At 34.8% G+C, this 15,147-nt stretch overlaps 1 protein-coding gene across 3 annotated transcripts in view; it reads right to left on the bottom strand.

Moving 5' to 3' along the window:
- The window catches only part of spen (spen family transcriptional repressor split ends), a 185,716-nt gene that overhangs the window by 86,463 nt on the left and 84,106 nt on the right, over nt 1-15,147 (bottom strand). For all 3 annotated transcript variants that reach the window (XM_089641797.1, XM_089641752.1, XM_089641690.1), the window contains exon 2: nt 14,277-14,603. In XM_089641797.1, coding sequence (XP_089497923.1) covers nt 14,277-14,603 — 327 coding nt within the window. The remainder of the gene's footprint in view (nt 1-14,276; nt 14,604-15,147) is intronic.

The following is a 15,147-nucleotide window of genomic DNA, read 5'->3' on the forward strand; positions in this document are numbered from 1 at the left end:
AATTATAATTCGTTGTTAGCCTAAATAGGGGCATTCATTTGGCTAGACAAGAGTCAAATTCAAAACATTTGAACAGAAGTTAGATCGTCAGACAGATATTTCTTATATCCAAGTAATAAATAATAATAAATGAAGCTGACTGTATAACATATTGTATTATGCTGTCTTGTTTAACAGACCACCCGCATTTTTTGATGAAGTTCAAATCAACAGTTAATTTTTATAAACATTTATCTTCTCTGTATTGTTGTGAGTTGTGATATTTCCTTATCGTTTTATTTCATGAAGAGCGATCAAATTACAAATGTCAACATTAATGAAGAAGGGCTGTCATTTGTTAACATGTTGGAAGTGGGAATATGTCGACGAAAGAACGATAAAAGGGATAAAATCCCGAATACTAGTACTTATTTAATTAAATAAAGAGGTAAGAACTGGATAAATATTTGACAGTTTTTTTAAACTGGTAATGCTATAAATAGGTGAGAACTTCAAACTTACATAAAATTACCCTAGTAAGAAAATTTTAAAGTGAAGGAAAACTGTTTTTGTGGAAAAGATCATAAAAGCATACAACATTAGATAATAATTACTACGAAAAACGTTTAGTAAAAATTACAGTTACTTACAGCTTATTAGCTAATCTTAAGAGAAAACATGAACTTCGGAAGCTTTTCTATCCAGGTAAATATTATGCCAATACTCGACGTATTCATCAATCATCATTCTTAAATTGATGCACATTATTCCTTAATTGGACAAATTTCACATTATAATATAATCCTTGCTAGGTAAGTTCAGAGCTATGTCCTCCATCATTGCACAGGCACCATTTTCCGTTTTTAATTATAGGAGTAACTAATGGGTGACGTCAAATATTTAGTTATTCGTAAATAAAGTTTTTTTTCATGTTTCCCACTTCATTCACAATCACTCGAGCGATTGATTGTATACGTATACATTATTTAATTAATATCATTCCTGAAAATATTAACACGGAAACTGCTTACTGCGGTTTAAAGTCGATGAATCCACCTAGATTTCGCCGTTTATCCCGTGGATCTTAAAAAACTGTGGAAGCCATAAACCCACTGGATACGGGCAGTTGAAACTTTTGTGTGGCATCAAATGAATAAGTCATATAAAATAAATCGTCCATTAATACCTTTCAATACTTTTACATTATGCATAAAACCGCGTGGGCTTTTAATCTCATTGTAAGAGAAACCTGTTTAGGTGCATGATTCACACAGAATTCATTATGCAACAGCCAAGTAAGAGCGTCAATACCCCGGGCTACCGAGCAGCGATCAGTACACAGTGAGCAGTAAACAAATCACAAGCTCGGCCCACCGACATAGTGACGTTCTGCTAAAAAAATAATAGCTACCTAAACATAACAATGTTCCCACACACTCTTGTTGATTGAGAAACGAAACAAATAATTTTAATGAACGAGTATTCAGCCAACAACCTTCGGTGCGAAGCCTTACGCCGCAGCGTTCAAAGGTCTTTTGCTCGTTGTTTTAATGAATTTGAATCGACAGCGTGGACTTGAAAGGTTTGGCATTGCGACTGAGTCACGAGCGAAAATTTGTTAAAAAAGGCGAGACTAGCAAACCTCAACGGAGTTCCGATACTAACCCTAATGAAAGGCTGTGGAATCATGGAATAAATGTAATTGGGGAGAGAAACGAAAGTATAATTAACGCAGTAGAAATATGGTCCTTGAGTCATCTGTGAGAATACTTAATAATGTGAATAATATATAAAGAAAATATGTAATGATGTGGACAAATAAAGGACAAATGCCCGGATACGGGTGTGGCGTTTCATCCTCTCGCTTAACCCCTACAGGGAAATGGCGTGATGTTTAGTTAATTTCTCATATTTATTTATTAATTAATTAACACCCTTTTTCGGGGCTTTTACATATGAATATTAAGAAATATACATTATTTATTGTACATAATTGAATAGCTTCATTAACAACATTTTAAATTTGTTTAAAGATAAATGGAAGATGTCTCGGACTCTGACGTTGTGGAATCCGGGAGCTTATCAATTCTAGCAATACCGAACTATCAACTAAATCATTTAGCATTTTATATAGAAATACCAAGTCAGTTAAAATTCTTCTCTCTGACAATTTGAGCATATTCATATAATTTAACAGAGTGTTGTAGTTCAACATAATTGAAGGAATACCCATTTTAAAATTAATAAAACGTGAGAATTTGTTTTGTATTCTTTCAACAGCTTATATATCTGTATTATAATGTGGGTTCCAGACAGGATAAAAAAATATAAAATAATAAAGTCACAAAAACCATTTACTTCTTGAAGAGAAACATGAAAAGGGACAGCTGTTACGGGCTTGTCCCGAAAGAATCAAATTCAAAGAACTGCAGAGAATTGCTTCGGGAACAGTATAATACATGTACTATTATATTGAGGCCGACAAGAGTTAACGACACCTTTACTTTTGAGGACAGCAGATCTCCATAACTCTGCTAACCAATTAGTCGAACATATCTGGCTAGAATGAAATAGTGCTATCGTTAGCAGAATGGTAGAAATATACTATGCTTACCTAGTGAAAATGTCTATAATATAAATCTTCGGGTTAATAATTATAATACGTGCTTCTTTTAGTAATACAAAATAATAATGACATAATTAACTTTAAACATGGGATAGACTGCTCACAAACCTGTTGGCAACCAAAATTCATCCGTCTAAACCGAATCTTATTTACTGATAGAATGTAACATCGCGTAAATAATAAGCCCAATCTCCGCGAAGTACTAACAAGGATCGTATTTCTCCATGGGCGTATCATTTTCAATAATGCTCTTACTGCCTACTCAAATGTACATTATAATTCTTACTTAGAATTCCTAAGCCGTCTCTTGTAGCCTTATTTTTTTTTCCATAATAGCCGAATCAAATAGAGCTAAATCTCGTTATTTTCTTCAATGTTCACTTTTTTAATGTTCGTTGGAAGAACCGCTATTCTTCATATAAAAAAATAATAATGAGACTGTGTTCATATTACCCAAGTTAAACTTCAATATTTACTGGGCTTGGGCTTATTTCGCTATTGTTTGTAAATTCATTATTTTAATCTAGTCTCGTGGTGTTTACAATATCTCTAAGACATCTGCGTGGTTTGGTGAATATTAATATTATGTAATTACATAAATTACGTGTAAATTAAAGCAAGCAGAGCACTCCTAAGTTAGTTAGGCAAATGTATGAATTAAACAAAATAGGTTTAACTAATATAAAAAAGCACACGGGGTGAAATGTCAGTAACTTGCCCCAAATCACTTCATTGTTTACTTTATTTAAAAAAAAAACACTAAAATATATTTACGATCCTAATTTATCCTTACATCTTAATTTTGTCAGAATTATGTTAAAACTAGCTGATATGGACCCGGCGTTGGTCGAAGACTTATGCATGGTTTGGGGTAGCAAAGTTATGTTAGCAAAGTTATGTTAGCAAAGTAAGCGCCCGAAAATTATGTTTACGACTTAATTACAAAACATCGACTTTTCTCTACATTCTATAAATATAGTATTCATGAAATTCTCTAAATGATAGTGAAAACCTTGTCAAAATCCGTTGCGTAGTTTAGAAGAACTAAGCGCATAGACAGACGCGGGTAGCGAATTTGTTCTATACTATTTAAAGATTCGTACCTGCATTTTTAATTAAATTGATTATTGAAGCTTATTTGGAAGACGGTTGATATTTTTTCGAAAAGCAAAACAATCTTCACACTCTCAAAAATAAACTTTTGTTTTTAAATAATTTATAAGTAAATTCGGATATGTAGTACAGAGTTTAACCATAATAAACGCGCGATACACTCAATTTTTTGTAATCAGTAGGTACATACTTGTGTGTTATATGTCCTGCTAAGAAATGTTTGTCATGAACTGTCAGGACCAGATAACTGCTTATTTTGGTAACAGGGAAACTAAATATATCAGCCACACCCACAGAAATAAAAGAATACCATGTCCCTCAGCGAATCAGAGGTGAAAAATTGGGGGAAAAACATGAAAACGTAAGACGGGAACCTAAAAAAATACAATAAAAAAAATTTGAATTATTTTCTAATTTTCCGAAACATATACAGAATTATCGTAGATGTGAGATTATTGATTTAGTAATCGTTATTGTAACGGACGTAGTTGGCCAAATCATTTAATTTCATAAAAATATGTTTTACATTTATAAAATGTGCCTACCCCACGCCACTGGCGAAATCACCACTCCCCGCCACTGGTCATTTTGTTCCAATTTTCGGCCAAGGCGGCCTGAAAAGTTTGTCTCCGAACGGCGTCGATACCGCATCGCGCGTTTATCTGTGCCGAGCGGATCGATGTTCAACATTTTACTATGTAAAATTTACTAGGAAAAATCAATTTTTAAATGTTGCAAATGTCTATATTTTACTTGTACATCTCCTCAGCGGTAGTTAAATAAACACAATTTGCTTTGTGCTGCCACTGAGGAGATATTAAAAAAAAGCTGTTTTTCACATATATGTATAACCATGTTTGTACAATATTTTTTTACCTTTTTTGCGTGTACAAAAATCCAGGAAACTCGTAGCATAGTGAATCTTATCTCTTTCTGAGCGCTATGTTACAGGGGACCTGAGAAAAATACCAACTTAACAATATTTTACAAATTTGATCGCTTCAAGATCATTTTTACACTTTTATTTACAAACTTTTCTTATTTTTGTCGTATCTTGGCAAACTAAAAATCTAGTTGTCAAGATACACATTCTTATAACTACTATGCATTTAAACTATGTAATTGTTATTCATGTAAGCCTTCAAAATATTTTCAAACTCGCAAATTTAAGCGTCTACCTTCGGCTATGCTACCGGCAAAATGAATATGCGACATTTTGCCGGGGCATATAAACACATTACTGGCGCGGATAGAATCCCCCACCACTTTTTGACTCACAGCCCAATGTCGGGTGCGAGTCATGCTTATTGCATATAAGCAGCCACATAAAAAATAAAAATTAGTTCATCTTTACCACCGAAACCAAGCGTTTTATTATCTACAAGTGACTCCTGCCCACCATCTGCCTCACCTCGCCAAGTCTTCTGTTCCAAACCTTCTGGCGTTACCTCCTCAAGATCAGCCGGCTACTCTGGAAAACCGCCAACGCCAGGAGCGAGCAGAGACGAAAGCACACCCAGTACCCAACATTCACCAAGCACTGGGTGCGGGAGGCAGATTTTTCATCAATTTACACTACTATCATCATCATCGGCCGTAAAGGAGCATTCTCATCGGTTGAAGACACGGTTTGGAACCGGCGCCCAAATCTAAAGTCTTGTGCGGACTCCCGTTTAATACAGTTATGTTAACCGTAATCTCCAATCGTTCAGGAACTTACAAATCTTTCAGAGCTGTCATTTGAAACGATTACCGAAATTATGTTCTTTTAATCTAATAAAATAGCGCAAAAAATAAATCAATTAAAAATTGTATTTTTAATGAATTGATTTAAGCAGGCCAAAAAGCCATTTTAGAAAAAATCAATTGTTAAAAATAAACGCCAACAAACATGAAATAATATTACAGTAGCGTTCGATAAAGATAACAACACATCACGGTAATGGGAAGGCCATTCCGGTTTGTGGAAAAAAATGTTATCGCTTATCGCTTAGTGCGAGGGTATTACTTCGAAGTACATAACGAAAAGATAACAAAATATTCATTTTTACGCAATAAAATTATTTAGTCATTGCCGTGTGAGAAGGGAGGAAGAACAAACATCTATTTTTAAAAAAAATCTCAAAAACGCGTAAATATTAAATATTTTTTTATATAATTAAATAGGGGGGTTAAGGTTTTATAATTCATAATACATCGATGCTTGAAATATTTTAAGTGCATTTTACACCAAGGTATTATACATAATCATACAGCTCACAAAACTCAATAGTTTTTAATAGTCGTTGAGAAATAATAAGCATTCTCAAGCAGCTGTCAAATTATCAGGAAGGAGAGAATGTAACTATCCCATTTATTAACTAACTGCCGTTTGTAACTCTTAATGCACAAATTATTATATAAAAATACTAATTATGTATATGTAACTTATTAGTTTCTATTCATATTATTTATTGCTTCATCTAAACTATAATCTAATTTTATTAAAAGTTCTCGAGGAGATTTTCTATTTAACCACAGGGTTATGTAGTTCTATAATATATGTCACCAAATGACACTTCCTCATAAAACTAGTTCTATCTCCCTTTCTATTATGGTCACGCGTATTTTAACAGATTTAGAAAGAGAGAACACCAAGTTTTTTCTTTGAAAATTCTAAAAACAGAAAACCGCCAAGCATCTTCATCAGGGTTAATATGATGGTTAATAATATATGCTGATGGTTGAACTGGTCTTTGGTTGAAGTTCGGGTTGAACTGAAACCGGTTGGTTATAAATATATACAATAAAGTGGTACTCAAACAAAGTTATTTTATTTTAATTATTATAATTATGCATACCCACAAAGTGTTTGCTACAAGTGAAAAATTATTTTTATACAAAACATAAAAACTGAAGTGACAATAACCTACGTCTGAGTGAATGTTTTTTTTTTGTTTCGTATAAAGTGGTAAATAAAGTTCACAAGAAAAAACTATCGGTAAGCGAATTTTAAAACTTTAGCTATGTTTAAGATCAAAATTAAAAAAATAACTGCAAATGTCCGTTTGTAATATTAATTTTTTATTTGCTTTCAAAAGCAGTATTTCACTTTGGGATACGTTCAAACACAGCTAAATCTATTTGGAATTGAATGTCAAGCGGGAATATTTAATGACATGATATTCATTATATTTACCTCGATGCGTTTTAAAGCAATAAGCAGGGGAAGACTACTGAAAAAGATTCTAATCGTGGGTTGGCTCCTTCTGCCTTTTCAGTCGAAATTAAGTCCATTAATTACGAAACTATCATTTTCAATCCGAATACCCAAACGCATTAATTAAATAATAAAACCTTAACATATCGTGACCCATTTTTATACTTACTAGAAACTTGGGAGCAAGTGAATGCTCAAATATTGAGCGATCGAGTTGAAATATGTTTTCGATAAATAAAGTAGATTTTCATCTGTCGTGCACTAATGTCATAAAACATTATGTTGGAAACGAGTTTGACGATATAACTAACCCAGAATCAAATAATTAAGTTCTAACAATTTCACAGTTCTAAAGAAATCCACAATATAATGGAACGTGCTAAATTGAATAATTTTAATATAAAATAAATAAAAATTCCTACATTTCTTATAGGTTTTTTCCAGTTCAATCAATCATTATTTATTTACAAAGTAAAGAGCACTAAGCACACACGATTTAGGTAACACTCGATCGTTTTGTTTTAATCGTGGGTGTCTTAGTATCAGGTTGTCACTAGACGTGGCTGCTGCCCGCCATTAAATATAAATTCCGAATATAAAAATAGAAGCGAGAAGAGGAAGCGGAACGATACAATGCAGGAGATCGATACACGTGGGAGAAACCAGGTCAACCTGCGACTCACTCCGCCCAGGAGGGCTGTGCCAGTACTCCTTTTTCATTTATATGTTGGCCCTTTTATATAACATTCTACAGGTATGTAGGTACATACAAATTTACCATAGACATATGAATATTAGTAGACCTGCCCTAAGTGATTAAAAGCGTATTATTCCCCACTCCCCATACCGGTTCCATTGGAGCCGGCTGGGCTCGCGTATGGCTTCCCGTGAATCTTGAGAATGTGACGTCATCATTCTTGTTCGAACTAGCGTCGAGCTATGGTCGAGGCATTTTACGAAATAACACGGCAAAATGGTGGCTTGTGATATGAAAACTTGTAAAAATAGATGTGAAAAAGAGAATAAACCCAATTGTCGTATTACATTCCATATGTAAGCATTATTTTAAGCTTATTCACATCGTATAATATGGATCAGTTGTAGAAACATATACTATCACATCGAGATACATCTGGACGCAAAATACAAAGCCGTTTGCATAAGAATCAGGGATGTGCCTTTGCCTTTTGCGCTTTAGGTACCACATGTTAGGTACGCGCTTGTTTCGTTTGTACGGTACTGCTGGAACGAGAAGGAGTGCATATCACGTAATGCGCTAGGTTATACGGAGTAGCGATGTGTGATAGAAAGTCATGTTTTTTGTTTTTAATTGAAAAAATGTCATCAGAAGGCAAAATGATGTCCAAATTTTTACTCCAAATACTCTTAGGAATCGCTGGTAAAAACTGTGTGTATATAATTTCATTTGTTTTTTTAGTTGTTTTACTTTTCTTTCTTAAAGATTTCAATATTTTATTATTAATAGGAGCATAGCGGTTGTGACAACCCTCCAACATTGGTCGAATATAGCGATTCCCAAGTGTGCGCATCGTTGTTACTGGGAAGTAAATTATGAACACTTATAAAAGTGTCTTAACTAAATACGCAAACAAAATATTCGACTCTGAAAATAGAAGAATTTTTTTTGCCGAATTTAGACTTCGCAAATTTGTTCATAACGTGGCGAGTAATTTGCGCTCCCATGTAAAAATGTCTATTCATTCAAAAGCAGATTTTACTTTTAAGAACTAAATGGTGATATTAAAATGCGAGATGCCTATATACTGTCAGATTGATTTATTGACGAATCACAGTCAGCTTTACCCCCTTCGTTCTTCAACAGTTGATTTTACCCCTCACCTTTAATTTCTAGTCTATATATTCATATGTCTGTGAAATTCACCAAAGAAGGGATTTAAATTAGGCGTAATTAAGTACCCACCTTTAGGTACAACAGTGTCAATAGGATTAAGGATAGTTTATTTTCAAAATCGGTGAAAACTTATTACGAATGAACAGTATGAGAAATATGGGTATGTAGAATTTCAGACGAAAATCAATTTCGAGACATGAAAATGTATTATTTTACTGAAAATCGCAAAATAAAAATTAGAAAAAATAGATCTTATAAAATCCTTGACATTTTGCCTGACCCAGATAATAACAATTGAATCAAAACCCCGATGATTCCCGGGTTTTCTATCTCTAGCGGTCAGTGGCCAGCATGATATCACGCGAAGGAATATCATAGCTTCAACTCCGGATAGGAACAAATACTAGTAACGCAGTCGATAATCCGACATTGTGAAGGTTTATTTATTTACGTAACAAGATCGACTGCAATTTTCAACGGTAAAACGTATTCGAGAAAATCCGTATAAATAAAAGTTTACACATTACGTAGTTAATTCGCAGGTTAGAATTGTACTATAAATTCTTATTACGTAATTTAAATTTGCTCCAAACACCAGCACCGATTATAAACTTACGCCCATCCGATAGTAAGCAGCTATATTTTCCGAACCTTCAACTCTGAACCTTCAGGGCGTGTCGCTTTTGCTAGACTTTCCACTAACCACATTCTTAAAACCAAAAACGAGGAATATACGCCAGTATAAGTGCATAATCGCCACTCAAGGGACTATCTCGGAGGGACTATGTTCTAATGATAGATACAGAGAGGCCACTCACAAACAAAATGGGTTGATGACATAGTGTATTATGGAGAATTATCGGATTCGGGTGGACAAGGGCCGCCAATTAGCAATCCACAGCTCAACGCGGAAAGGTTGATTGATGGTCGAAGATTTCAGCAAATTCATGTGCTTTTATATTGTCGTGGAAATTTCATTTTTCAATCTACGTAGATAATTTACCCCACATATCTAAACCTTTTCACACCTCGCGACTTTAATTGTAAACATGTGATAAAAGTTATAAATATGTAACGCTCCGTTTAATGTAAGTAAATAAATTTAAGGTATATTAACTTAAAGGTCCAGTTGTTTCAAAGAAATTAAACAATTCATCGAATTTTCAAAGTTAATATTCAAGTTCTATATTCTATATGTATATATAAAAACAAAATTTGATTAGAACTTGAAAATTAACTTCGAAATATATATCATTATGGGCCAGTTGCTTCACAAAACTGAAATAATAACAGAATTAAATTAATTAAATAGAACTTTTACAGAACTTGAAAGTTAACATGGAAATTTGATGAATTCGATTAAAAGTCTGTGAAACAAACCGTCCTAAGTTATTTTCTAGCTCTGTATCCTATATCATGCAACAGTGGCACTCTAAGCATGATAATTAGTCATTTAATAGTAATTAGTCCAAAAATTGTGAACATGTAAGGTAAAAGTGATATGTCCCTTATCCATGATGTATTATTAAATTAGCATGTTATGCTTTCAATTATCAATCAGTGCGACCAACAACATCCCGTGTTTAGAGTAGGCCTATTTGAATTCAATTTCAATCACATCTGGCGCGCCCGACTGAAACTGGAGTTTCGATATATATTTTTAAGATTTATGATTATGCCACGGTATATATTAAAGAATATCGTGAAGCGTATTCGATTGACGTCAGAAGGCAGACGGTAAAATAATTATATTACGTATTGAACTGGTGGAAAATATTTCTGGAAAACGAAGCTCTAGGAATATACTTTTAAAAAATATTATTAATATCTGATTAGTGATTCAATACAGACGTTGGGCGCTGGCACAAGTTGTTACGAAATTTTCAGAAACACCTTTTTTTTACAATACTAACTAACCATCACGCCGTTTCCCCGCAGGGGTAGGCAGAGAGGACGGACCGCCAAACAACTCGGTATTGGCACACACTTCTTGCCTCATTCACATTCATACATCGTCTCATACATACTCTTCTATTATTCTGACTCTTGACATGGCCCGACTCGAGTATCTGATTCACTTGATCGTGCCATGTCTTACTCGGGCGTCCCCGACTTCTGCTACCATTCACATTTGCATCATATATCCTCCTTACACTCCTATCTTCGCTCATTCGCTCTACATGCCCAAACCATCTAAGCGTCCCTTTCTTAATCTTACTCATTACGCTTACTACAATACCTAATATAATAAAAACCACCAAACTCATAAATATTACATAATCAAAATTATATTCGTTATTACGTGAGGAAATGAACGCACTTACATATTCAAAGAGAATATGGTAGAACATGCGGACAAGCTGCATTGCTGGCATTTCCAGAAATATTTTGCGTCAATACGTTTGCGAATAGTTAACTAATAAAATTCTAGTAATATCATTTTTTTATAATAAAAATAAATAGAATAGTTTTGAAACCCTTATTGACGGGGGGAAATAAACGAGTTCCTCGATAATGATCTACCGAATAGAGAAAATATTTTCATATTTCTAAGTATACCCAAATTCCATACATCAAATTGTGTATTTAACTTATAATCATTATACAACTTAATATGTTCTACCATAGGTAAAAAAATAGATAAATATACAATATTCATCAACATGAAACAGCTTTCATGCATCAAATTCTATACAATTTGAAAAAAAAATATATATATATATATACTTTTGTATAATATCTTACAACTATAGAAAAGGGGATTTTATTAACGTCTCCACTTTAAAAAAGATGCCTTATATGTAAAGATAATAAATAGTATTAATATATATAATATTTAGTATTTGGATGATTTTTATAGCGCCGTTTTTGTGCAAAATCACCTCAAGGGCGCTGTACAAGTATATAATACATTTCTACTATGTTATTACTAACTATACATGGAAATAATATACAGTACAATATTAACCTGGTAGGTCACTTGAGATTAAAGATATATGAAAAAACCAAAAATGTATGAACTAAATACTATTTTTGTACTATGTTACTAAATACTATTTATCGAATTTAAAAAAAATTCAAGTTAATATTATTTTTATTTGACAGAAAAATGAATTTATCATAGTTACTAGTCTAAATAAATGGCGTATCCGTGGTATGGACTACGTGTGGAATGAGCTCCAAAGAGGAGTTCAATTATTCAGAGACGTATCGATTGAATTACATAAACCTTCCTAGGAACGTAGTCCGTAAGGCTCTCCTTACATAATAATATCATGTTGAGGTATCGGCCACATTATGTTATAGGAACACAAACATTGAGATAATATCGTCTTGCATAATTTACCTAAAACTTAAAGAAACAAGTAAATGTATAAAAACATATTGATGAAAATGTTTGTCTAACAGATGTTTGTCGAAAAAATATCAATATATGTTATGGTGCAAGTAATTAAACATCAAGTAAACTACCTGTGGAAAAAATGGTTAAGAAATAGAATAGTCTCGGAACGTTTCCTCGATGGTTTATTGTAAATAATCATGCCACCTACCTTGCCTTGTTATCCAAAGGCTTTATTTAGCAATCACTTGGTGTTAAAATCACTGTATATTTACGCGCAATGGGAAAACACGGCACTTCGCGGTTGATGGTGTACGGTTCACGGCACCGGGGTATTATTTATGAATCACTACCCCCACTTGTTAGGCCGTCGACATTCACAGCGCCTAGCTGCCTACCTACCCTAGCCTTTAGCCTACCACTAGCACTAGCACTCGCACTATCCGCCTAAACACTCATCCACGTATCATCCGTAGTAGGCCGGGCGGGCTGGCGGGCTGGCGGGCTGGCGGGCTTACTGCCATCGCCATCACCATTAACCACTGACTCTAGAATTGTTGCATAGAATGCTTTAAGCACGAGCGAGGAAGTAATCCGACAGGCACTGCAATCCAAGGCACACTGCATATCCTAGGGCGGCGGGAGCTGGTTGCATCGATCGGCCGCCCGGTGCACCGGCGCACCGCCCGCCCCCGCCCATCCCTACACCCCTCACTCCCCACCCGCACCCGCACCCGCACCCCTATCACAACCCTCTCACCCCAAACCCCATACTCGTCTTTTCAATTAAACACGGTTCATTAATTAACATTATCGCACAGCACTTCTTTTTACTTCTTTTCATCGTTTTGTTTTTCATCGTAGATCACAATACGTTTATCCGAAACACTTATTAAAAACTGTTTTCCCATTGCTAGAACACTTGATTGCTTTAATTTTGCACACATACATAAAAAACATATATTATAAAAATACCAAACAGGAACAACACATATCCAATGCCATTTTGACCAAATATTTTAAAATAAGACGAAATTTGACATAATCAACAGTCAAATGCGATACTTAAAATAAATTGAAGGTTGACATTAATTCTTGGGCGACAGATTCTATGTACTAAATAAAGGTGGTTTGCTGAACATTCTATAGCCAATTAGATGGCTCATGAAAAGATAAAAAAAATATCCTGAACATTCCGATTACGGAAACGTTACTTTGACCAGTGTTTCAGAAAAATAAAATACATACCCAATAATTAATTAAAAGAAGAGAAAGCTAATTAAATTAGCCATTTAATGAGGAATCCTTAAAAATATATTTTTTTAAATTGATGGAACTAAAAAAAGAGGTCGGCGGGTTTCTAACTTATCGAAAAATGTTTTTCAGAATAAATTTAAAATATTTTTTCCTTATATTTATTATACGACGAAAAGTCCCCTTGAAGGTACCTCTCCAGAGAAGCAGGTAACATAAGTTTTCGATGAGGATTAAAATAAAATGGTTTTCTACTTTAGAGATGTGTGAAAAGCGATTTTCTATTCAGGAAGCGGGACTGAAAATTGGTTTCCATTTCCCGGAGTCCAAAAAACGAATGCACAGAACCTCATTCGTATCGTATTTTATGTTTGAACGGAAATAATATGGAAAGAAATTCTTCCATCATTCTTCGGGAGTAAAGAATGGAGAACGATGTTTGTCGGTTGATTTGATTCTAGAAGCGGATTTCAAGAGATAATTTTTGTTCATTTGGAGTGATGGAATAAGTAATCTTTCAGAAATTTAAAGAACAAAAGTGTCAAATAAGGAGACTTGAGATGACACCGCAACGTGTGAGAAATAATGTCAACCCAAAATTTTCTAAGAAAAATAAGGTAAATACGAGTGTAACATTAAATTTAATATCGTTTCTAGATGAGAGATTTGACTAAACTGAGGAAAACGTAAAATACTTGCCGTTTCTTGGGACTCGGTGAAATTCAACATAATATTATGTAATTGGTGTTTAACGGCCAAAACAGTAATGGAGCCAGTAGAAAGCGCAAGAGGCATTTTGACATTGGTATGAAAATGTGTGTCCACGGTTGGGTTCAGGATAAGGCAAGGGTAAGGGTAGAGGAAGTCGGTTGTTAAATGAATATATCCTCACCCGTGGGCCGCGAAGCGAGGCTGCGGCGCCGAGTTCACGGAGCCCGAGCTGGCCGAGTAGCCCGAGCCAGCCGGAGAGCTGCCAGCCGAGGCGGACGATGGTATGGCCGCGGGCTCGTAGTACACCGTGGTGAGCGGCCGCTCGTCCAGCGTGTGCTCGGCCATGTGCGCCTTGGCGGCGGACTTGATGTCCATGAAGGCCACGGCCGCGCACAGCCCCGACCCCGAGCTGCCCCCGCCCCCGGCCTCGCCACCCATGGCGCCCGCCCCCGTCGCGCCGCCCGCCAAGCCCTTCGCCAGCAGTTTGACGTTCTGGACTCGGCCATACCTGGGAACAAACAACATCGTATACTTAGTATGAGACATTAAAAGATGACCAACACGAGAATGGATATGAGTGTGTAAAGATAACTCACGCACCTATACACAAACATACTACACAAAAAGTTTAAATACTCACTGTACTCGAAACAATAACAAAGATTTACTACAAATTCCTGTAATGCATACTACTTTCGATCAAAGAATTTATAGGTACATTGCAACAAGATTGTACAATACTCTTCCAAAGAACATTAAAAAATGTGATACTCAAACAAATTTCAAAAAGAACATAATAATTTGGATCAAAAGTAATAATAGGGCCTTTACCGGTGCCCTCATCCAAATTCGAAATGATTAATCACAAAAATACTGAGCGATTATATTATAATATAAGTGTAGGTATATTCATATGTATCTAAATTAACTTTTAAAATGACTGCCTCAACACAGGCTAGCCTGATGAGGCAGTTATGAGAAACCTCAAATTTTTCAATTTGTTACATACTACCTATTGTTTTTATATTATTATTTTCTGTTGTTAATTCTAT

The sequence above is a fragment of the Hesperophylax consimilis genome, chromosome 1 (genome assembly GCF_061612785.1).
Source record: "Hesperophylax consimilis isolate HC1 chromosome 1, BYU_Hcon_1.0, whole genome shotgun sequence".
Taxonomy (NCBI): domain Eukaryota; kingdom Metazoa; phylum Arthropoda; class Insecta; order Trichoptera; family Limnephilidae; genus Hesperophylax; species Hesperophylax consimilis.